This window comes from Lemur catta, chromosome 22, assembly GCF_020740605.2.
Source record: "Lemur catta isolate mLemCat1 chromosome 22, mLemCat1.pri, whole genome shotgun sequence".
NCBI classification, from domain to species: Eukaryota; Metazoa; Chordata; class Mammalia; order Primates; family Lemuridae; genus Lemur; species Lemur catta.
The window spans coordinates 16,829,162-16,853,916 of NC_059149.1; the positions used below are offsets into that span (position 1 = coordinate 16,829,162).

At 33.9% G+C, this 24,755-nt stretch overlaps 1 protein-coding gene across 1 annotated transcript in view; it reads right to left on the reverse strand.

Moving 5' to 3' along the window:
* The window catches only part of LOC123626433 (rho GTPase-activating protein 7-like), a 185,418-nt gene extending 164,951 nt beyond the window's left edge, over positions 1–20,467 (reverse strand). The window contains exons 1-2 of the mRNA XM_045535377.1: positions 20,129–20,467; positions 5,516–6,663 (exon numbers count right to left, since the gene is read on the reverse strand). Coding sequence (XP_045391333.1) covers positions 5,516–6,538 — 1,023 coding nt within the window. The 5' untranslated portion in view covers positions 6,539–6,663; positions 20,129–20,467. The remainder of the gene's footprint in view (positions 1–5,515; positions 6,664–20,128) is intronic.
* Positions 20,468–24,755: the final 4,288 nt, after the last annotated feature.

The window sequence follows — 24,755 nt, forward strand, 5'->3', positions numbered from 1 at the left end:
AGGGGTATTTTACTGACTAGATGCTTCACAATGTAAGAAACTCTGCTATCTGGTTCATAGTGGTGGACCAGGTACAGAGAACAGGGCCTGGGATATTGGAAATGCTCAATATTTATTACTGATTGATTTAATCAGACACTATATCTAGTGTTTTCCTTTATCATAGAATTAAATGTTTTTGCATTTCTGGTTGGTTATAGGACAATTAGATTTGTCATGAGCCAAAATATTTGAGTCCCAAACATCTGCAAATATATTTTTGGCTTCTTAGTTGTTTATAACGCAGAATCCAGTTTAAATGGCATGAGTTCATTTGATAGTTTTCAGTGGCTTTATGAAGCACAAGATAAGCTACTTATAAACTAGTAGCTTTACTTGGGGCACAAAAACAACTAAAAGTATGTTGGCATAGAACTGTCACAGGAACGTGTGGTTCGTTCACCCACACACGAATCATCCATCTAGTAACAACTTTTTATTACCAACTCTCAAACTCCTGACCCCAAGAGATCCTCCTGCCTTGGCCTCCCAGAGTGCTAGGATTACAGGCATGAGCCACCTCACCCGGCTGATTACCAGCTGTAATCCTTGACCTAAAGAAACAATTTAAAAAACAAGAGGATTTAGGAAGAGCAATCTGCTCAACAGGCCTGTGTTGTTAAAAAGCAGTGTGATCTTAGCATAAAATCATACCATTATTATGAATTTATCTGCAGAGCTATATATACTTACCCTGTTTTCCATTTCTTCTCTCCTTGTCAACTGATACTTATTTACAAACTGATTCTTCCACTAGTCCTTTCTTTCATTTCACATATCTTGCTACATTAGCTTGGGGCCTTGGCTTCACTTTTTTTTTTTTTAGGTTTTTATTTCTTAGACAATTTTTTCTTCCTTTTTTTATAGTCTTCCAACCACCCTCCTACTTTGGACTATTCCATTTTCTGCACAATTTACTATGTTCTTTATGTCACCCATTGATCAATGTTATTCTTCCTTTGCTACAAGGCTCCCATATAGGCATTCAGGAGATAGAAATGAAAGAGAAGGCCTCTTAGGCATAGGTGTGCTTTTACCAAACTTATGCATATTTTAAAGATAGGGTAAGGAGAAAATATTTTATTCTTATCAGTCATGGGCAATTAATGTATTATATTTTCCAGATAGTTAAAGTGCAGTACGTATAGTATAATGTTATGCTCCTAGACAGCTTTTCTATAAGAAATAGTGGATGGAGCATTTGATCAACATAACTTCAATATATGAAATAGTTTCTTAATATGGAAAGGTACCCTGTAGTGTGAAATTGAAGTACCAAGTATATATACAGAATACCACAGAATGTATACACATCTTGGTTATTTCTTTCATACCATGTCATGATATATTAGAATATATTTATATTAGAGTGTTATTCCTCAATATTTATGTTATGACTTATCTCTCAATACGAATTTTCATGTTCTTTCTTGATAATAGAACTTTTAGCAGACACATACTTGCCCAGAATGCAAACCTCAACTCTCCCTTTATTGCTAGATGTGGCCGTAAAACTTTAAGTGCTAGCCCATGATATCTGAGAGAAAAAGAAGTGTGCACCTTCTGAATCCTACCTCAACACAAGAGTGTGGCCACCCTGTACTCTTTTTCCTTCCCACTGACTTGAATATGGATGAGAGCTCAAGACAGCAGAACAGGTAGATGAAAGGGGTCTGAGTTCATAGAGCCTACATATTGGTACAGGGCTGCTCAGACCCAAGTGTTATGTGTGTGTGAGAGAAATATGTTGTTTAAACAAATATTATGCTGGTTTTCTGTGATAATAGCCAAAGCAATAGCCTAACTAATGCTGGGTGATAAAATAAGATCCTAAACTTAGTTTAGTTTATTGTTGGAATGTGAGGTTTTCACTGGAATGTGGAATTAGGTGTCTTCTCAAAGCTCAGATAATTTTTGCAATTTTTTGGAGTTTATTTTGCATCGTGGTGTGAACTATTTCTTGTCTTATGTGAGCAAATAAAATATGTTCATACGTTTATATAATTATTATGGTTATTCAAAAAATTTGGGAAATATTTGAATAGTTTTTACAGAAGATATGAATTTTGGACTCTCTTTAATTAGTAAACCACCATCAAGAACAAATATACTAATTCTTTAAGAAAAAAGTCTAACCTCAAGCCTTCCCCTACATATTTTCCATCTTCACATCTCGTTTGGTTTAAAGGGACCACTTCTTACACTGTCTCCCTCCTCCAGACTTCCTTGGAATCTGTCTCTGAAAATTGCTTTTTAACCAGATGCCTCACTCCAGGGACAGAGCCAGGCCCTGTAAGCACTGGGCATATGTCATCCAACCATATGGCTCATTCACTAGTGTTTGCTCACATTTCGTTTGGTTTTCCTTTGATTCCAGTGGCTTCAAATTCATGATATATTTCATCATATTTAGGGTAATTATTAGCTTAAAAGGTCCATATTTACATGTACTACAAATGCAGTCCTCTCTATTGAGACTCCTAAAAAATATAAATGTGGCTATCCTTGATGGCCAAAAATATCGTTGGAAACCAAGAAAAAATAAGTTGTGCAAAACAATGAATGCCTGCCAAGATTAGTAGGTTTCAAGGAATAATAACTCATCTGTAAAATATAGTATCTCTAGAGCACTATTTCTATACATTCTGAAGATCACTCTTACAAGCTGTTTTTTTCTTCAAGTCTTAGAACTTTGATTATATCCTGAAAAAAGAAATCCATGCTCATAAATTCAATGAAAGATTTGATACACTCACATGACCATCAGAAAATGAGCTGATTAAAGTTCTGTAACTACAGTGATATTAGCTTATATTATATTTGACTATTCCAACCTCTCACCTTACAGCTATTACTATGGCTGACAAATAGTTTTAAAAATACAGACAATAAAGCAAACTTTTTCTAGAATCTGGTACCCAGTGCCTGACAGACATAAAAAATAAGCCTCATGGGTCCCTCCAAAAGGCTTATCTCTTTTAAACCTGTTGCAGTGGCATTAGGAATTGAGTAGTTGACTGGAACCCTTGTCGATACTTAGAAAAACTTTATAAATATTTATTTTCATTCATTTCACAAAAGTAACAAGAATCATAATGATGATACAGATATTTTGTGCAATGCAGAATCTGCCTCAAATAGTTTATATATCTAATATTACTTTATTTTTGTTCTTCTGTTTATCGTATGCATTTCACCCCTAATTCTATGATATTTTATAAAAATTAAGATTGGATAAAAGTGGAAATCTCCTCCCCTATTCTTTTGATTCCACTCATTCTAAATAACTGCTGTTAACAACTTTGTGCCTATTTAGCCAGGATTTTGCATGTTCTTATTCAGTCATATAGAGAGGTTTATGCTACTGTCTTTATTGGTGTCACTTTTTGTATACACATACATATTTTGACATGAAGGGTACGATATGCTATCCATATTGGTCTGCTGCTGTTGTTTTCTAGACACCTTATATCATAAGCATCTTTCAAAGTTAGTGCACATGGATCTTACTCCACCTTTTTAATGGCTGCATAGTATTCCATACAATAGATAAATAACAATTAAACACATTCCTTCTTTATGGAAATTTAGACTGTTTCCTTTTCTTTCAGTAACATGCAATACAATGATAAAATCTCTGTACATATATTTTTATGAATATTCTCTATTTTTTGTAAAGTTCTGAAAATGTCAATTCAAAGGTATTTTAACACTCATTCAATAATAACTAAAACAAAAATTCTTACACATTTTTGTTGTTCTAAGGGCTTCTTCCTTAACCATACTTTTCCAGAGTAAATCCCAAACCTAGGATTTTGCATTTAATGTATTCATTACAAAGCATCTCAAATGGGTTGTAGAGTCAATGTAAATATTCCACCAGACAATGCCACAACACTTTAGAATGACAGAATGCTTAAAATAGAATATTTAAGTTTGAGCTGGTAAATGAGATATAATTATGGCTCTCAAAATGCAACTATGCTATAGTGACATGTCCAAGAGTAAATTCTTTCCAGCATTCTTAGTATTGATATAAATGTCCAAGTGATGAGTATATGTTTCTGGAATGTTTAATGTTTCTGTCAGCAGTTGGGCAGGATTTGTCTTATTTTAGGGGAGCTATGTCATAGGTCAGTTAATACTTTCTTATAGCATTATTGCATTCCCTCCAACAGATTTGATGGGATCTATGAAAATTTTTGCAGAAGTGACCTAAACATTCTAATCATAACAACTGTATGGAACATTAACATTTTAATACAACTTATGTAAGGGAAGGGAGAGTTTGCCAGAAGCACAGAATGCTCTGTTGGCATACAGCTGAGTACACTGATTTTTGCTGTAAAGACGTTGACTTCACTTAAACTAACTCATGACACGTTACAGATCTAGTTTGTTAGTAAAACCACAGTTCATGGAAACCAGATTTCTTCACCACAAAGAGAGCTGGAGATTTTTTTTTCTCATTTTAGATAAATAGCCCCAATTGAACAGATCTAAGAACATTAGTTTTATTGTCAGGAGAATCGAATTATGGATTAATATATCAAGAGAGAGGCAAGGAAGTATGTTTTAATTGTCACCTAAGTGTTCAATATGTAGGGTTTCTTCAGTGCCAATGGCCATGTGGGATTTATAGAAGAAGAAATTGTATTTGGACTTATATCAGGATTATAGAGCACTACATTGTTGGATGAATTTTAGGGAAATCCTACAGATAAGTTTTGGTCAAGAGTTTGCTTGCTAAATCATAATTCATGGAACACTGTGCCAATTCTTGCTTCTCTCACTTGGAAACTTCTTAGGGGAACATGGCATCTCCAGAATTAGTGAGAGGGGCCTTGTCAAGAAAAAATGTTTTCAGTTATTGGGTCTTTTTGGTTAAGAGTTAAAGAAAAGTTATGGAAAGAAACAGAGACCATGATATATCTATTGATGGTGAATGTGCCAGGGTATCATTTAAAATAGAATCAGCAATTTTGGGGAGAGGTGGTACTGCTGTCTTTATATATATAAATGGATGATTCTTAATATGGGATTTATACCACTTTTATTATGATAAAATATACTTTTTGGAGAGAAAAAGAAACAGGCCCAAATAAATAGTATTAAATAAAAAACACCATGACTTTTCTTCTAAAAATTAGAGCTCATTCTTCAGAAAGCTTGAACTAGATAATTATGAACTAAATGATGGCTATTTAATTCCAGCTAAAGAAAGTGATGCCAATCCTGTCTTCAACACAATTCCAAAATAGAATGTTCATAAACCATTGCAAATACATAGATTATTACATTTTAATTTTTACATACTTTGATGCTTTCACCAAGTGGGCAATCTTTGAATTATGCAGCTCAATGCAGGCCAAAAGAAATATCTCCATATCTCTTTAATCGAAGCAAAAGAATAAGTGATGAAAACAAAAATATTTACACAATTTTAAAAGCCAGATCATCTGTGCATGTGTCTTACCTTTCTTTTGCGAAGTCTGACTTGGTTATCTGTGGGTTCCTGGGTGGCCAGAGTCTCCCGTAAGTGTAAACACTGCATGTCATCTTCTGCCTTGACCTTAGGAAGACTTTTGTTTTGATGTTCTGAGAAACCACTCTTCTCCAGGCCATTTGCAGCTGACATTCCACTGAGGCAGGAAGAAGGCTGCAAAAGGCAGCTTCCAAAATCTGCTTTCAATAATGACTGTCCTCTGTCTGTACAAGAAATAGCCAAGAAGTCATCTTGTACCACACTGCAGGTGCTTCTTTCATTCTCATCTTTAGGGAAATCAGGTTTCCGTCGTTGTTGAGCAATTACAGCAGAATTAAGCAATTGCTTCTCAGGCACAATATCTTTCACATTCAAAGAATCAAACGCATTTACTTTGGGTGCATCTTTTATTTCACTTAAGTTTATATCATTATAAAGCTCCAGGCTTTTACTTAGAGTGTCAACAAGTTTTCTATCCCCACTTTCTTCTACCAGTGCTAAATCAGCTTTACCAGCCACTCCCCAGGAGTTAGGAGAATCTTTGTTACTTTCCGTGATGGGTAGTGTCTTCACTAAGGAGCCTGCTCCTTCAACTGTATGTTGGCTTGACATTTTCTGCCCTTGAGTAGTTGAAATCTGTTTATCATCTGTAACGTATAAATCAGAATCAGTATCCTCATCAGAAACATGCACTAGTGTTTCTGTGCTGGCTTCCAGGGAAAGAAACTGCTCTTCACCTTCACTGTTGTCATTTTCATCCACATCCTTTGAAATGCGACCCATTGGCCTGCCAGGAAAATCTCTCAGCTCTGGTCCATGACAGCAGTCTGGTAGTGAAACACACTTCTCTTTGAGGTCCGCATTTAGAGTTGCATCCTTTTCCATACTTGCCTGCAAGCTGTCAGCTACTAGTCCATGATGACATGCTGTGTTACAATCATCAGAATTAAAAGGCTGTCCCTTCCATCGGGTCACATGTTCTTCCCAGCTTCTCTTTCTGATAGCTACAGACATGTCATCTTAGTTTAACAACAGACAGAGAGATACATTCCATATGAGGCTAAAGGAGATGGAACTTGATGAAAGATTATTTCAAATTCATGGATCAAAGAAGGGAGTGAGTTTTGTCATTTCGCCACCTATTAAAAAATTTTAAAAACATATAGTTATAGATACATTTCTAAAGTCAAAATATATCTGGGGGAAAGAGAGCACTTAATCTGTGCTGTAAAAGTTGAGGTAAGAGATTTTCTAAAGCTTCGGTTTAATAGCATTTATAGTGCTATTTCTTTATGAAGCAGCCTAATATTAGAAGAAAATTTTACATTTAATATTTCTTGTCAAAAATCGTCAGCAATGCTTTTACAGGCAGTTGGATTGGTCTACTAATGAATAAAAATGTAAATACTGAACATTTAAAACTTCATTAAGGAAATATTTGGAATGCAATACTAAATAGAAGTCACCAAAAGAAACATGTTGCTCTAGCTTGCATGCTTTCCTGATTTACTTTTGTGAACACGAGTCATTAAAGAAATCCATTCGCTGTTTGGTTTGAATTGCAGCAAAGGCCACCAGGGAATTGTTCATGCAAAACTTGAGCTGTAGAGACAGCATGTGTAATGTATTAATGTGTTAAAGATCTAATACAGATTCCAAATGACCAGGATGCATTTACTCCAGGGAGTGACTAAGAAACACAGAATAATCGAGTTTAGCTCATATTAACACACAATTCATGGATAAGAAAGCGTAACATATACTGTTTACAATATTTTAGGATAAATACGTCTGTCCTATCACAGCTACTACTAGGTAGCAAGTTGATGTTGAAGCTTAGAGAAATTAAGTAACTTGCCCAAAGTTACACATCTAGCAAGTGAGCCTAGATTCAAACTAGGTCCTGGTTCTAAGGCTCAGGCTCAGATAGCCAACAACCTTCATTGTCTCCCTGGAATTATGAGGTTTTAACTTCATCCCTTCCCCCTGCCCCCCATATGTTTAGTATGTGTAAACTCTAAATGCCTCATGTAAGAATTCAAGTGAATCAAAAGTATAAGACAATTGGTACTATTCTTCAGATATTTGAGTATCACTTTCTTTGGTTTCTAAGGAGTTTAGTTTGTATATTACTGTTAGGATTTGTCCATAAAAATTTAAGTAAACATGAAAATCATGCATAAGATAAGATCAGAATATAAACACATTCTAGGTATCCATCCTTTTGCCTTGAATTATTCAAACCCATAGTTAAAGGAAACAAATTGTACCAATGTAAAATCAACCTTATAAAAAATGCCTAATCCAAATGTGGTACTACAGTAAAACCAAATTATTGAACTATAAAAGGGAAATTCCTATTCAAGAGCAGACACTTTTATTTTTTTTTGAGATTTTATTTTATTTCAGCATATTATGGGGCTACAAATGTTTAGGTTACATATATTATTGCCTTTGCCCCATCTGAGTCAGAGCTTTGATTCCACAAAAGAACTGTCAACACACAAGTTGGATTGGCTTACTGATTTCATCCCTAAAGAAGATTAACTGCTGTGCTGGTTTTGGGTCGCTTCGGTCTATTAAAAAGGACTCTGACTCTCCACCCAAAATTTCAAACTATTCTTACTAAGCACATGCTGGAAAGGTAAATACTTTTACCCCATAAAGACTGGTGAAGTTAAGAAATGTACTAGAATTTTGGTACCCTAGCCTGACCAAATATCTTTCTGGATACTATGTGGTTCCCTCAAAGGTCTGTGGCCATCTTTAAAAATGGTCAGCCTTCACAGTTTCCATGTTGGCATTCATTTTTGCACTCAAAAGAAAATATAAAGTCTCTGAATTCCATGCATAAGTCATTATAGTGTGGGAGGCTACGGAAAGTGGAAAAAACGCATAGATGCAGGCCAGAAAATTTCTGCTTTCATGAGCAAATTTGGGTTGTAATAGGGCAGTTCTGTTTTAGATGCTTTCTTTTCTTTATTTTTATCCAGTGTAGAAAGAGCTGGCTAACTTAAGAAATGCCAAGTGGTATTACTGTGTCATTCCTAAGCAGCATTTACATTTAGGTTGAGCCTGAATTCTGGTTTCATTTCTTTTAATAAGGAAAAATATAGTTTCATTAACTTTTTGGGAAAAAAGATTACACAAAAATTTTGCCTGTAAGACCTCACAATGATATTATTAACTTATTTCACTCAACCTTGACAAGTAGGTACGTATTTCTGTCACATCCAGGAAGATAGTTCAACAAGTTCTGAAACAATCTAACTACAAAGAGAGATTGTAAATTAGATAGATGCAATTTAGCATTAATTCTTTCTGTCCTCATTTCTAATCTAGGTTTCTTGGACATTTATTTCCAAATCACCCCTGTAAATATACACTGTTTATTTTATTTTATTTTTTTGAGACAGGGTCTCTCTCTGTTACCCTGGCTAGAGTACAGTAGCATCATCATAGCTCACTGCAACCTCAAACTCCTGGGCTAAAGTGATCCTCCTGCCCTCAGTCTCCTATGTAGCTGGGACTATAGGACCTCACCAATGTGCCTGCCTAATTTTTTTCTATTTTTGGGAGAGACGGGGTCTCACTCCTGCTCAGTCTGGTCTCAAACATGTGAACTCAAGCAATCCTCCTGCCTCGGCCTCTCAGAGTGCTAGGATGATAGGTGTGAGCCACCATGCCTGGCCAACACTGTCTATTTTAAGACATAAAATTTCCTAATAATCACTATGACCATCACCATTACATTTTGATTGCCCAGTTCATTCCATGTCATGTGGTTTGATAGATTTTTTTAAAAACATAATCTCTGCAAGCTTTTCTACCTGTAGATCCTATTTAAATTCTGATTTATAAGATTTATAGCTAAATCTGCCTCCATGATTAAAAGGCTAAACAGAATATTAACAAATAAGAGCATTAGATTATTGGTGATTGCATATGAGCATCCCGGCCTCATTTTCTGTATCATTTGAATTGACTATATTAGGTCCTGTAAGAAAGGGAAGTCATAAAAGACCTGACTTTTCCTATGAACCTGCTTCCCAGGCTGCCTTATTTAAAATTATATTTCAAACTACTGACTACTTATTTTGCAAATTCCTGTTACATTTATTTTGTAAGCTTTTTCATGCAGTTTCATTTAGAGTGAGCTCAGCTGCTGAGGATTTGGATAGAGGATCTGGAAAAGTGTAGGTCATTTCAGGGTGTTGATTTTATGAAGTGAATTTCCATGGGGATTTTTCACTTCTTAAATGCATGTGTTCAAACACCACTGTATTAATATTACAAGAGACTGTATGTACTTGTAATTATGCAATGATTCTGGAAAATACTTGTGAAATGTCCAAATATGCTTTTTGTGATATTAATGCACAGGATATTTAGACACAAAGTGATTTAGAATTTGTTTGTGTTGATTTTGTAACATTTACTACTCTTTAACATAAGAAATTCATGGCATACAGTATGCATTTTAAAAATTAAACAAAACTGATTGCTACTATATTTTAAAATAATTGGAGACATTCTAGTTTAAGAATCCCTGACCTATATTTGATATCAAACAAGAATGTTCTACTTTGCACTTGCTTCTGAAATACACATACACCTTATAATTTGGCCTGCCAATTGTTCTTAGAAAAGAAGAGCTAATGATAATCACTATTGCTGATAGCCTGAGAGAGAACAAGGTGCAAATAAAGTACCTGAGGCTGAAATCAAATGTGCAGTACTGTAGAACTGACAGTAGTTAGATCAAAATCACAATTCAACAAGCATTTATTTAGTACCTACTGAGTGGCAGAAACTTTGCTAATCATTGGGAATATAAATCTAAGTAATATATTCTACCTTTCCTATTGAATCTTACAATTTTATGGAAGAAACTCCAGTAAACAAGGATAGTAAGTCCTGTCAGGGCCACAATATCATTGGTAGGTGTACCAATACAAGGAAAAGTTTGACACTAAGTAGGGGCTCATCAATTTCCTTCTATCCCTTACCTGCTCCTTCCTTCCTCCCTAGTGAGTGGTGTTGGGGATGGTGGATATGTTAGGTAGGGCTTGACAGAGAAGGAAATGTCTGAATGAGAGCCTCTGTGGTAAATTTTCTGCCTCCACAACATTCAAGTCAAATGGGAATTGAGGTAGTTTCCTTTCAGATGGAAGAAGTCTTTCTTTCTTTCTGGCTTCAGATTTTTACTGTTGCTGAATCACCACTTTGGAAAAGATAGCAGAGGCAACAATAAACTCCAGAGAATTACTTATAACTTAAAAACTCATTAGTTACCTTGGAGGAGAACCACAACATAGGAACATCTCAGAGAACATTGAGGGGAGAAATTTTTCAATGAAAAAAGTTTTCAGAATATGTCCCAGAATGAATGACCCAAGTCTTCGGATGGAAAGGAGCTCATGAAGTATGCAATAGTACAAGGAAGAAAAATAGACTGTGTCAAGAAATATCATTGTGAAATTTCCAACTGAGGAGCTAGGCAAATGATCCTAAATTTTATCAGCGAGAGAGAGCAAGAAAAAAAGAGATTATATATTAGGAATTACGAATCAGAATGGTATTAGATTTCTCAAAAGTAACAATAGAAATAAGATGACAGGAAAATTATGCTTTCAAAATTCTAATGGGAAATTATGTCTACCTTAAAATTATAAAAGGAACTTTATTGTTTTTTTTTTTAAATCTCTTCTCAAAAGCTACTGGACAAAAAGTTCCAACTAAATGACAGAATAAACAAAGCTGGAAAGACAGCAACAAAGAAGCCAGGAATTCAACACAACAGAATAAAATTTGTGTAGTTGGTCTAATGGGCAATGATTTCACGTAAATTCTAAAGTTCTCTGTGAGGGATGTCTGTTTGGAAAAATAGATTAAATATATGACCACATTGAGAGAAATTTTATAGTAAAGTCAAGACAATTTGTGTGGAAGAATTAGTAATAGCTACATAGAAAACCAGGGGAATCAATTATTAACTCCAGGAGAAATAGTTTTATAAGAAAGGAAATATTATAATACATTACCTGGCTAAGCTGTGGCTAGTTTAATGCAAATAGTACATGCTAACTTAACCAAAATTTATGAAACAGAACTATTTTCAGAGCTATTTGGTGAGGGGTGGGGTTACAGATGATGGGGAGAATAATTTCAGAGAGCTAATGCCTCATTTTCTATAGCAGGGAGTTAGCAGATAATGTCTAACATAGGAAAAAAACAATAGTATAATCACATTGTTTAGAAATATGGAGGTAAATATCAGAAGTAGCTAAAAGTAATTTAAAGTGTGGTGATTTTTTGTGTTATTTGTTTGAGATAGAAAAAAAGTCTTATTTCTGAATCTTGGAAATCGTGTTAAATGATAATCTAAATTTTAATATGTTCTTGGGTAATAATTTTAAGATTGAGTTGATGCATAAATATGACTGCAGGTCCTGTATAATATATCTGATGGAATAAAACTATTCTTTTTTCCCTTTCTCCACTCACAATCACAAAAACACCAGCCTTATGTCTTTAGAAAAGTAAAGGTGCCAGTTTGGATATTTATCTTGGGCCACCAACATCAGTGTTTTCCATGATATTTCTTTTAGGATTTCCTTGCTTATCCCAACCTACCTGGGAAGTCCTGAAATTCAGGACAGGTATTCTTGGTAATCCTCTTAGCCATAGTTTTTCTAAAATATTATCTGAATAGATGTTCAAGAAACATAAAATAACACATAAATAGCATTAAATCAGTAAATGCATATGAAAAGAGGAATTCTCCATTACATATTTCCTACTTTTCCTGGACGCTTCACTCACAATACTTGGAAAAATGGCAACTTTTTGATTCATCCCCTCAGATGTGGGTATCTTGTTTTATCCTTTGAAAACACAAATGCCATATATCTATGTCATATGCACACATATATAAATAAATGAACACACAATTGACTTCTGGGTTGTACGTATGTGTGTATACATACACATACTACATATATGATATATATATGTTATATATATATGTTATATATATATATATATATATATATATAAATGAATGCCTAATTTACTCCTGGGCTGTTTGCAAACACCTTTGTACAAACTCTGCATATTTAATAGAAGGGAAAATAAAGACATAACAGTATTGCCACTTTCCCTTTCTTTTCTTACTTTTTCCTTAGATAGCTAAAGTTACTTTTGGTTTCCCTTAAGGTGTTTCTTCCTAAAAACCCATCCCATGTTAAATTTATAGGTCATGTTCTCCTCCTCCTACTGCTTTAAGGCAAATATATATTATATATGAATAATAGCTACCACATAGCATGTGGGAAAGAAGAGAAGAAAGATATAAGGGAAATAATCTTCTTTTAATTAAAAGTAGGTTATAGCTTCTAAAATACACTCTTGCAAGAAAAGAGAATGTATTTGAACCAAAAAAGAACACATCTACATTGGCACATTTTGTTGCTATATGGTAAGGATCAGGCTGGTGAGATGGAGACATTGGGAATCTGACCATCCTGCAATGACATGAAATCTTAATGTGTCTCAGCCTACTCTCACAGTCACATTTGTAGGTACTATGTGCCCCCCAAACACCTAGTGAATTGAATTAGACAACCAGAACAGATAATTAACAACCTAAAACACACCCGATCACAGTTTAACAGATCTTCTAGTGTGTGCTCAACTATTGTCAAGTAAATCTTCATTACAGTGGACACTTGTGAAGGCCAAAATGAAATTCATTTTCTTACTGAAACTGTAAAATTATTTAGCAAACTAACTTGTGTCTATTTGGGCATATTCCCACCCAGCTCAATAAATGAAGAGAAATGCTTTTCATTGCCAAACTGAACTGACATATGCAAGATGTTTCAGAGCAGTAAGAAAGCTTAGCAGAGATGTTTTTCTTAATTCCTTTTCATAAATGCACAAATAGAAAAAAAGATAATAGCCCATTTTTAAAAAAGCATTTCTATGAATCTAATCAAGACAGCCAACATTTAGTAAAAGACAATTAGTGCTTTTTCATTAAAATGTTCACACTATCTAGTCCAAATTAGACAAGGTTAGAATTAGGATGTGGGAGAGAAAAACCTTTAATAACAATGCAAGAAGTATTATATCTCCATAGGATTTCATGCAGATTTCCTTTCATTAGTAGCAATATGTGTCCTAATCCCTTACAAAATCATTATTCATCTACTTTTACATACTTTGTCTAATGTTGGAATTTAGTCACTATGCCTCATTAGCTGTTAGTGGAAAACACTCACTCCTGTTAAAATTCTTTATTGGTAAATTGCTTAATGGAGATTAAAATATATATGAAATAGCTTCCATGTCTTTAGGCTGTCTGGAAAGCATCAAAAACTTTACTAAATTACAGAATAAACCAACTATAATGAGCCAAGTCAGGGGAATAAGTAGTACATCACTTTTTCCGAGAGACACATCCAACCTTCCATCATTTTTGATCTTCAGAAGAAAAATGAAGAAGTAGGTATTCAACATAAAAAATTATTTTAATGTTAACCTATTTTTATGACTATCTGAGAGTCTTTTACTGAGTTTGGAAAACTTTTTCTCATTCGTAGTTCTCAGAGTACAGTTACTCCAGGAATCAGGCAAATTTGAAAATTAACTCATCAAAAAAGAGCAGGGTGTTGCAAAATGCATGCTATTATTTCAGTGGTGCCCTATTTTTACTTCCAGGTTACTGCTTTTCAATGTACCTTCCAGTAGTATCTAATTTTCTTGCAGGGAGGATCCCAGATACTGCCAGTGTTTGACTTAACACCCACATTATGGCTCAAGTCAGCCAGAATTGCAGATTCTCTTAGCGTTTTCTTAAGCAACCCACATGTAATTTGAGGAAAGCTTGGAACATTTCATGATATTTTCCTGATATCACTAAGACCTTTTGGGAGTAATTGGTTTCTAGGAGATCCCAACATTAACACAGTCAGGAGGGACAATAATGCCTCATGGTTGCAGCAATTTCCAAATATTTGTATTATCTTTGTGTTTCCTTGTTTTATTTTTTAAAAGGTATGCAATCTTCTCAATAGTAGTGTTCCAGAGCACTTTGGGCATTTACAATTACGTTTGTACCTTAGATGAGTTCTACAGATAAATTCATTAATGAATAATTAATTTTTTCCCATCATGCTATCTCTTTTCTGTAGAATCCTTTATAATCAAAGAAAAGTATTGCCTTTCCTCTGAACTTGTTTCAGTTGAAATTTTTCATGCAACAAGATGATATTAAAAGTTTGGCTGCCCTATTTTTTTGTATGACAAAGCAGTATGATTGAAATGTGGTTTTGCCTTATTATAAAAACATATTTCTCTTCAACAGAGGACATGGATTATAATACTTTATCATCACCATGGTGAGATGTGACTCTGCTTTAAGTGGTGTCTTTATTTTTAGCTTTGCTATCATTTCTAAGAACACTCTAACAGTAGACACAGTAATCACTAAGTATAAATAAAAGATATGGCTACATCAGCACAGGTGCTTAGATAGCAAAGTGACAACAAGGAACTGTAGTTTTTAGTCATTCCACAAGCACAACTTTCACTGAAATCAGAAACAAGAAATCCTTGAGAATTTATTAACTTTTGTCTCTTGTACGTAATAATCTCATCTTATGTTGTCATCTACCTATATATATTTGAGCTTGTTTTTATCACCAGGTGCTTTTCTTTATACCTAAGTAATAATAAGTACATTAGAAACGTTTGATGATAATGATAATAGTAATAGTAAAAAAAAGCTTCCACTTATTAAGCATTTATTATGGGCCAGGAACTGTATTTGGTGTGTTACTTACACTATCTCCTTTAGTAATAATACTAACAAATACTCTATAAGATAGATACTTTCATTGCCCTAATTTTACCTGAAAGAACTTTGGCAGGACTAACTAGCTCAATGTCAAACACATATTGGTAGGCAGGGAGTATCTCCTTTTTTTGTGAAGACAAGGTATCTATTAAAGAACCATTTTTTTGTGTGTGGTGGTTTGGGTTAGTTACCTAAATTCTTTGTGCCTCAGTTTTCTCACTTCTGTAATGGCAATAATGAAAAAATTGTTGTGGGCAAAATAATAATGAGTTAAAAATAAAAGTAATGAGGCAATAGTATTGTAGAGTACTTGGTCCATGGCACATGGCAAGCAATCACCAGATTTTAAGTAACATGATGATGATGATGATGACGATGATGATGATAATGATGATGATGATAACAACTCCTTTACCTTTAGACTGATCTTAGCTTGCAGAACCCACAGCTGAGTATGAGCTAAAACTATCCCTTGTATGTCCATGCTATTTCAATATACGTGAGTGATTAGGTCCAAATGCAAAACACATGATTTTTTATTCTTTCTTGATTAATTAACTTATGCTTTGTAAACAAAGACTTGTTTATTATACCGTATGTAAAACAATTTGCACATACAAAATCTCATATGATGCTCAAAATGACCTGGTTATCTCACACTTTATTGATAAAAAGCAGAGACTCGGAATAGTTATGGGGCAAGCTTTGAATCACAGAGCATCAAGTGGCAAAGATGAAACCAGAGCCAGTTTTCTGACTCTGCCCATGACTTTTCAGTACACCACCTCGTTTAAATTGTGGAAAATTCACTGGTGCTCTGTTCTCATTGGCCTCATGTAACTTTTAATTTCAAACTATTTCTGGATGCGGATGCTTCCTTCTGGTTCTTAATTAACTTGAAATGTCATCTAATGAGAGTGTTGTTAACCTCTGGCCTCAGGCCCTCATGACTCTTGCCAACCTTTCATTTTCCTTTCCCTTAAAAATTATTATTCTATTATTATAGGATGTCTGGAAAATAGAAAAAAAAAAGTCCAAATCTCACGTGTTGTCACTCTTCAACTCTGGTTTTCTTTTTCTTTTTTTTCCTTCTCTTCCTCCCATTCATTCCACAAACATTTATTGACAAACAAACACTGAAAATTTCTGACATGCTAGGTATTCTACAAATTGCCAGGAATAAAAAGAAACACTAATTGGATTTCTAAACATGTTCTTTGATCTTTCTACTTCCTTTCTATCTCATTTTCATTAATAGGATTTCTCTTGGAATTATTTAAATTGCATTGCTAAAACACATTGTTATTTCATACTAATACAAAAACAAGTTTTCACACATATAATCAGCTACAATTGTCTTTTCTACCCAGCTACCTCAATTAATGAGCATGATCATATGCATATGGTTAACATCATCTTTCAGCTTTTTTGCATCTGAGTCCTTGTGTAATCTTTTCAAATTCACTTATTTACTCTATAATCCATTGAATCAAAATGAACAATCTTTTTAAAAACTAAGTCTTACAGTCTACATTTCACATTTATTCTGTTAACTTCCCTAAAAATTAAGCCCATTTATTTCTCAGAACTTTATGAACTGACTAGCAGTTTGAGGCCAAAAGAGAACCATAGAGGTAAACATTTCTATATCATACCAAAATCAATTAAGGGTTGTGCTTCTCTGTAAGTCTGTTTGGTCTGTGCTGTTTACATAAGGGGTCTATCAGTCATGTGGGTGAAACAGGCCCAAAATTCATGCCACTTCCCTTAAAGCTGGAGGTTTTCACTGTTCCCTCATCCTCATCCAATTCTCTTGTACAGTTCTTGACATTTCTCTATTTCAATAATAAAATCTTTGATCCAGATCTAGGTCATATCTCATTTGGAACTTTGCTGTACTGTAATGGATTTTACAGAGTAATTCTCATTGTATGATAGTACTGATACCAGTTTATTCATTTTATAAGAAGAAACAAATAAAATAAAAACAAAAAATCTTAAATGACCAATCCTAGACCTATTTTAAACTTAGAACTCCTAATTCTCTATGAATAAGATTAAACCATCCCTTAAGTATTTGTAGTGAGATATACAGTATGGGTAGGTTTGGATAGGGTCAGAAAAATTTCTCCTTTTTTATTATAATGTTCTTAAGAAAAAAATGAAATGTGTTCTCTTTTCCTATGCTGTCTAGTAATCATGCAGTCAGCCATATAGGCTGTTGCTTTACTGAAGGTTGCATAGTGTATCTTTTACTTGGTAATAACATCAGGAAACTCAATCTAATTCATGAGATGGAAAAAAAAGCATCATGACACATTATCTCTAAAGAAATGGCATCTATTAAAAATGGAATATATTAGTCTTATGAGAAAAGCACTAGCCTTGGAAAGTACAGTGCTTCAGTGTACACAGCAGTGTATATTGTCATATATGAAGTATGATACAGAAAAAGCAGTCAACTCTCCCATTTTATACTGTACTGATCAGACATTTATTTATACACTACAAACAATTCTTCATTCTACAACTAAAGGACTTTGTAGAAGGCTCAGAGTAGATATACAAATCAATTAAAGGATTGAAAATAAGCTGTAGAAGGGAAGATAAAATGAGCTGGGCTTATTTGGTCTAGAAATGTAGACTTAAGTTTTCATATGTCCATTTAGGCTTTTTATATCTCCACTGGGGGAAAAAAACCCACATAGAACTGGATATAGGCTGCAGCAATAGAGATTTAGATTGGATAGAAGGAAGAATGTCTAGATACATAAGACTCTTAAACTGACCCCAGTAAGAAAGGTATGTAAAATCACCTCTAAAAGTCATTGGTTGGGATAGTTTTATTATGATACCATTTGAGTACAAGGATATAAATTAGACTAGCTCTTTTCTAGTCCTAATTTTTAAGAAACCATTTTAAAATTAATATAATTATTAGCATATGGATTGATTTTCTTGACATAAACATACAATGTAATAGTTGCAAAAAACTTATTCTTTTAAAGTGTTAGTTGAAGGCATGTTAAATCTTTTTAAGAAAACTTTTGCATTTAAGAAAATTGCATTATTACTAAATTTGATTTTTTTATCATGATTTTTTTTTCCCATATAAGTAACAGTAGTTGCAGGTTTAACCCCCCCCCCCACTGCCACTTTTTTTTTTTTAAGAGAAACTCCAATTTTCTGTCTGCAAAGTAATCTTCTACTGGACATGTTCATACTTAATTATGCATAATTATTATTTGAAAGAAAGATGATGTGGTGTAAAGATATCTTAATTACGAATCAGGACACTGTGGTTCTGCTGTTCTCTTTTATTAGCTAGCAGTGTGACCTTGGACAGGTCACTTTTGAATGCCATTCCTCAGCTTCCTTGTTCAAAACCTCAAGACAGTGTCAGAAGAGGTGATCTTTTATGTTCTTTCCTTCCCTGAAAGTCTATGCAGGGATTTTATTAAATTATAATTTACATAAGTCAATATTTTATTTTTGACATATTTAAAATGAAATAGATTTTTTCTTCATATTTTAAAAGTCAAAATGAATAGTTAAAATTTATCAGTATAAATTATTCTAGCATGGAATTTAAGAATAAATTAGCTAATGGTTACCTTGTCCTATATAAAAACTTATAACTAAAACACTTGAATTTCTTATTATCTTACTGTCAATATAGCTCTCCCTCTTTCATTTAGTTTATTTTGTGTGTTCATCTAGTATACTTGGAAATATACATGAATATTTGTTTCCTTTATATACCATTCCATATATATTTCTATAAAATGATGATTTCATTGTAAATATGCATAAATATAACAATGTTATGCAGAAATCAATACTATTTCATTGATTACCAAATTTCTTTCCTAATATATTATACATTTAAATATTTAAGATCACCTTAAAGTGGAAATGTAAGTATATGATTATATGAAGTAAGGACATGTAATCAGTTTCCGTATGATTGCAGTGATTTCTGGCTGCTTTAAAATAGCAATAAGGAGTGAGTGCCAATGTCATTGAGAATTACTTCAATTGTTCAAAATATTCACACAAAATATGACCCAAGCAGTGACTCCTGGAAAATTAATATTCCTTAAATCCAATTCTGGTATTTAATTTTCTGAAACTCAGATTAACTACTAGTTAGGATGGAAATGATTTCTGAAATTTCATGTGTTTACTTTTTTTTTTTTAAATGAACATTTTAAGCTGTACAGGACAAGCTTGATATGTGGTTGAAACTGGTTTGGGGAAGTAATGAAGAATCCAATCTTCATAGTTTTAAGTGAGACACAAAATATTCTTTGGAAGCTGATTATTAAGAAAAAGTCACTTTGGTGCTTTCTACTCTCCCTGTTGGCAACAGAAGTGGAGTAAGGATTCATTTACACTTCACACTTGTGTGTGAGAAAATGTATTTGTTTCATATCATGCCATGCAATAGGAAAACTTGTCTTACAGATAAATTAATAAATAAGTTAAAAATAGACATGGATCAAAATAAAATCTTTATGAAGGAAAAGAGCAAAATCTATACGGACCCTATTTTAGAAATGACATTTTGCTAAAACGATTTGACTCACAGTTTTCTACTTACTAAACATTTTCCACTCTTGATTTTATGGCTCTAAAACCTAGGAAGTCAACAACTTGGTGCAAGATACTAACATTTATCTTAATCTTTCTGCCTGTTCAAAGAGCACCTCAAAGGAGAAAGAGAGTCCATAATGTCTTACCTAGACAACGAGGAGCTGAAACGCCAAGGCATGACACTGTTCCACACTCAGGCTAGGAAAGAAGTCCGTCCCTCTTAGTTTCTCCAAAATCTAAGTTCACATTTCGTGGTTGAGATCATGGCTCTATTCTCAGCAGTTTTACGCAGTGTGTGATTCTAAGAAAAACACCCTCTGCAGCTGGAGGGAACCTTAGCTAAAGCAGGATCCTGTCAAGGCGTTCCTAGTGACTTCTGTCTACTAAATTCAGACTGATGTTTTGCGAAAGGGGCCTCCACAACCAGACCCAGATTGCCTGGAAAGTATTTCCTGCCTCTGAGGAGTGTGCATGTGAGAAAGCCTGCACCAAGCAGAAGGGAGGGGGAGAGAGCCCAGTGCCTGGGCGTTTTAGGAGTTCTGATTTTACACAGAACTCGAGTGAGTTTTGTCAAAGCTCTTGAGGTGATTAGCTGGAGAGTCATAAAGTCCTAGAGCTTTTTCTATCCCACACTGCTTATGAAAAAAAAAAAAAAAGAAGAAGAAGAAGAAAGAAAACATAGTTCTCTCCCCATCCACCCACAATCTTTCCGCTATATTAGATGTATATACACAGCTTAATCAAAATACCTTTGCTAGTTCTCATTTCAAAAGATCCTTCAAAAGAACAAGATGAATTTAGGTTTTTAATATCATAATTCTTCTGAATTTTCAAACCTTTTTTTTTACATCACTTAATATGTAAAATGCTGCAACCTTACATTTTATACCTGAGAAAATCTTTAAGCAAAATCTGAAGAATCTAGTAAATAGAACGTTTTCTTCAAAATCTCTCCCATGGCAAGAATCCTTCACAGAATTAAAGGAGTTTGTGTTATGGCATGTGCAACATTACCTCCAGTCAGGATCCTCCAGAGTTACACAAATCCAGTGCTGGAAAAGCAGGAGACAGACTCCATCTTGATCATATTAGAGTCTTGCTGACATTAAACACTTGCAACTACTTCCATCTAGCATGACAGGGTCCCTGAATCACTTCTCTAAAGCCGCTCACAGTATCTGCATCCTTCGTCCGAAACAAATTTTGTGAACTATCATCTGTTTATCTTTCCTGCTTTCTTGTGCCTCCACGGGATGACTTCCTCCTAGCTGCTCCAGGCTGGGAACTTGGACTCTCATTTGGTTTTGATTAAAACCAGACAGCCAACTCTGGAGAATTTAGGGAATAAGCTAATGGAAACTACAAGTATGGCTTTAATTAGTGCATCAATTAATAATAGATGTTAGCTCGTCTTATAATAAGATGTCACATATACAGATTCAGAGGAAGCCCAAGTCGTTTCAGGAAAGAAGTTATACCAATTGTCATTTCTTTACGTCCCAGAATTCTCTTTAGGAAATGTGGAATGAAAAAAGAGGGACGTGTCCTTGGAACATCCAGGTTGCAGAGAGGCCAGTGGAGTGGCTTCGTTGTTTATACCAGAGAAGCAGGAAACAGCATCTCTGACTTTAATTATCTTGCATGGTGGAAATTGCTCAGTCATGTCTCTTTTCTACTTTATTTACAATCAGCGGATTCTATTGCTATTTATGACATAAGCATTTTTTCATTGATTGGTGATCAGATTAATCTAGTTATTGGGTCTATATGTGGCTTGCAAATTTCTAGAAGTTTTCAATAACGAGAGTTGCAAGAATAATTACAATTCTGATATGATAAATAAGTAACTTATAAAGAGGTACAAGAAATATTAAGCCTGTTTGCCCTATAATCCATCCTGTTCTCTGAAATTATAAGTCGTTTTCATTGTTCACATTTATTCTATTTCTAGATATCACAATGGCCATCTCTTTCTGAGAATATTGGGCAGATAATAACTTGAAATATGATGTTATAGCTACTACTTCTTTTCTTATTGGATAACTAAAATCTCTCAAAATTAATGCGAAGTATGAACTGTACTAGGCACATGTTACACAGCAGGAATAACTTATACTGTGCAGGAGTTTGAAAATGAGAGGTATTCAAATAAAAACATTTAGGCAGAAGCAGTTTTTAAAAGTTTAGATCAAAGCCTTACTGATTAAAAAATGAGCATATAGATTTCTTTAATTTAACCTTCAACCATATGTCAAGAAGGAAGTCCATTCTTTCATAAATTCTTTAAATAGTATTTACATTCATATTCATAGTATTTCTGGTGACACTCTGCACATTTAATCTTCCCAACAATTTTTGTTCTTTTGTGTTCTTATTTTTATTTTACAAATAAAGTGTTAGGACATAATTTTCTCACTGTCAAATGGTAGAAAATGGCCAAGTCCGCATTAAAACTCAGATCTTCTAACTCTAAGTTTAATGCTTTATTTTTTCCTCTATAAACTGTTTCTCTTGACTTCCACTTAATTACTATGTGAAATTGGGAAGACCTCTTAAACTCTCTGAGTTTCAGATTCCTCTCTAAAAATAGAATCAATTCCACATTACTCACAGATTGGAAAGCAGGATTAAATTTATATACATAAATATTTATATATTTATATTTTTTCCCTAAGGAAAACACTGAAGCAGAATGGAATGAGAACAGATATAACTTCTTTCCTAAAATAACTTGTGTATCTCCATCTTTATCTCTATCTCTGCCTCTAGTCCTGATATACATACAGTGGTTGCTCAATATTATATTAGCACCCTACTAATTCTTCTTAGCTAGATTCTCTTCATGAATACTATGCCCCTTTATCTAATTTACCTTTGTTTCTATTTATATTGTCTGGAGGAAACAACAAAACTCTGTTCACATACATTTTATAAAATGTCTTTTTAGATACCTAGACACTCTTATTGGAAAGTTTCTCCTTAACATTCTCTTCTCTAAGCAAAAAAGATTTCATGTTTTCTTCTATTAATAGAAGGATTTCTTCCCAAATCTTTAATTATTCTTATTTATTTTTCATCCTTCAGTTGCCTGACTCCAAACAAATCTCAGAAATTATAGTTTTATAAGGGCTTTACCAAATATAAGTATGAAGATAAATAATGAGATAACTTCCTAAGTGCTTAATTTGTGTCAGGCACATTGAAGGAGTTCAAAATACTTGTTCCCTTCTTCTATTTGTAAAGCTAAATACCTTACTCCCTTACATGTTGGCATATTACTTTATACTAGATTAGTTAATAAAGAATGATATAAAAGCAGTTAAGAACTTGAAAACAAAATGTCAGAATGGGAGTCTGCCTCCAAAACTAACAAGCATTGTGACTTGTGTGAGTTACTTAACCTGAATAAGAATGTTTTAGCTTCTGTAACTAAGAATTTACAAAATTAGAGACAACTAGTCTATGTAAAGCCATTGGACTTTATGGCCAGTATAATGTTCACTGTTAGCTAGAATTGTTTGTACCATTTGAATTACTGCCCTGTTTGATCTTTACATCTCTCTTTTGGGTGATATTTTTAGAATCTATCTATCTATCTATCTATCAAATTCTAAATTAAATGTGTACATTTGGAACAATTGTATTGGTGGAACAATTATGTGTTCTGTGGGAAGAAAAGAGCAGCAGAGGAGGATTAAACCTTATTTTGAAGATCAACTTTCTTCCCATGGACTTTTATCTAAACAGTAAACATTGGCTACTATAGTTTCTCGAGTCATTCAATCTTTTTAAGGAAATTTAAATCTGGACTTCTTTTGCATAATTTTTCAATGTCTCTAATGTAGTTCAATAACACTTTGTGCAAAACAATATTTATCCTTTGAAAATGATGTTTTACTCTTTTATGAAATGAGTAGCAAACATCATTAATTTGGTACTGGCATTCAACATTTGTGATATTGTGAGTGGAATTTAGCCTTTGTTTTTTTCAGTTTTTGTGAAGGAATGATTTTATAATACTAGTGAACTTAAAATTAGTATGTAGAGAGAATAAACGCCTTTAAATTATTTTGAAGTGTACACATGTGAACAGTTAGTGTAATAAATGTAGGAACACTTTGCCCTTGAAAATTAATGCCCTTCAAATCTCCATTTAACAATTTTTCTTGTAATTTATTGAAATTATCACATGTATATTAAAGCAATAAAAATACAATTTATTTCGGCCAGCCGAGGTGGCTCACGCCTATAATCCTAGCACTCTGGGAGGCCGAGGCAGGAGGATCGCTTGAGGTCGGGAGTTTGAGACCAGCCTGAGCAAGAGTGAGACCCTGTCTCTACTAAAAATAGAAAAATTAGCTGGGCGTGGTGGCATGCACCTGTAATCCTAGCTACTCGGAGGCTGAAGTAGGAGAATCACTTGAGCCCAGGAGTTTGAGGTTGCAGTGAGCTAGGCTGACGCCATGGCATCTAGCCCAGGTGACAGGGTGAGACACCATCTCAAAAAAAAAAAAAAAAAAAAAAAAAGTGGAATTTATTTGACATGATTTCTAGTTTATTTTTTTCAGTAATTTTTACATGTGCTTTCTTTAAATAAGTTCACCTTGATAGACTCATTCAGGCAAGAAAAAATACATAATTTTGTAGTTTATATATTTAGTGATCTTCATATGCATTATTAGTTTTTTGATCAACTTTCTCAACATCTTGACACCCCATTTTTGGTAACCATTTGATATTCATGTGGAAGTACATATTAAAGGAACACACTTA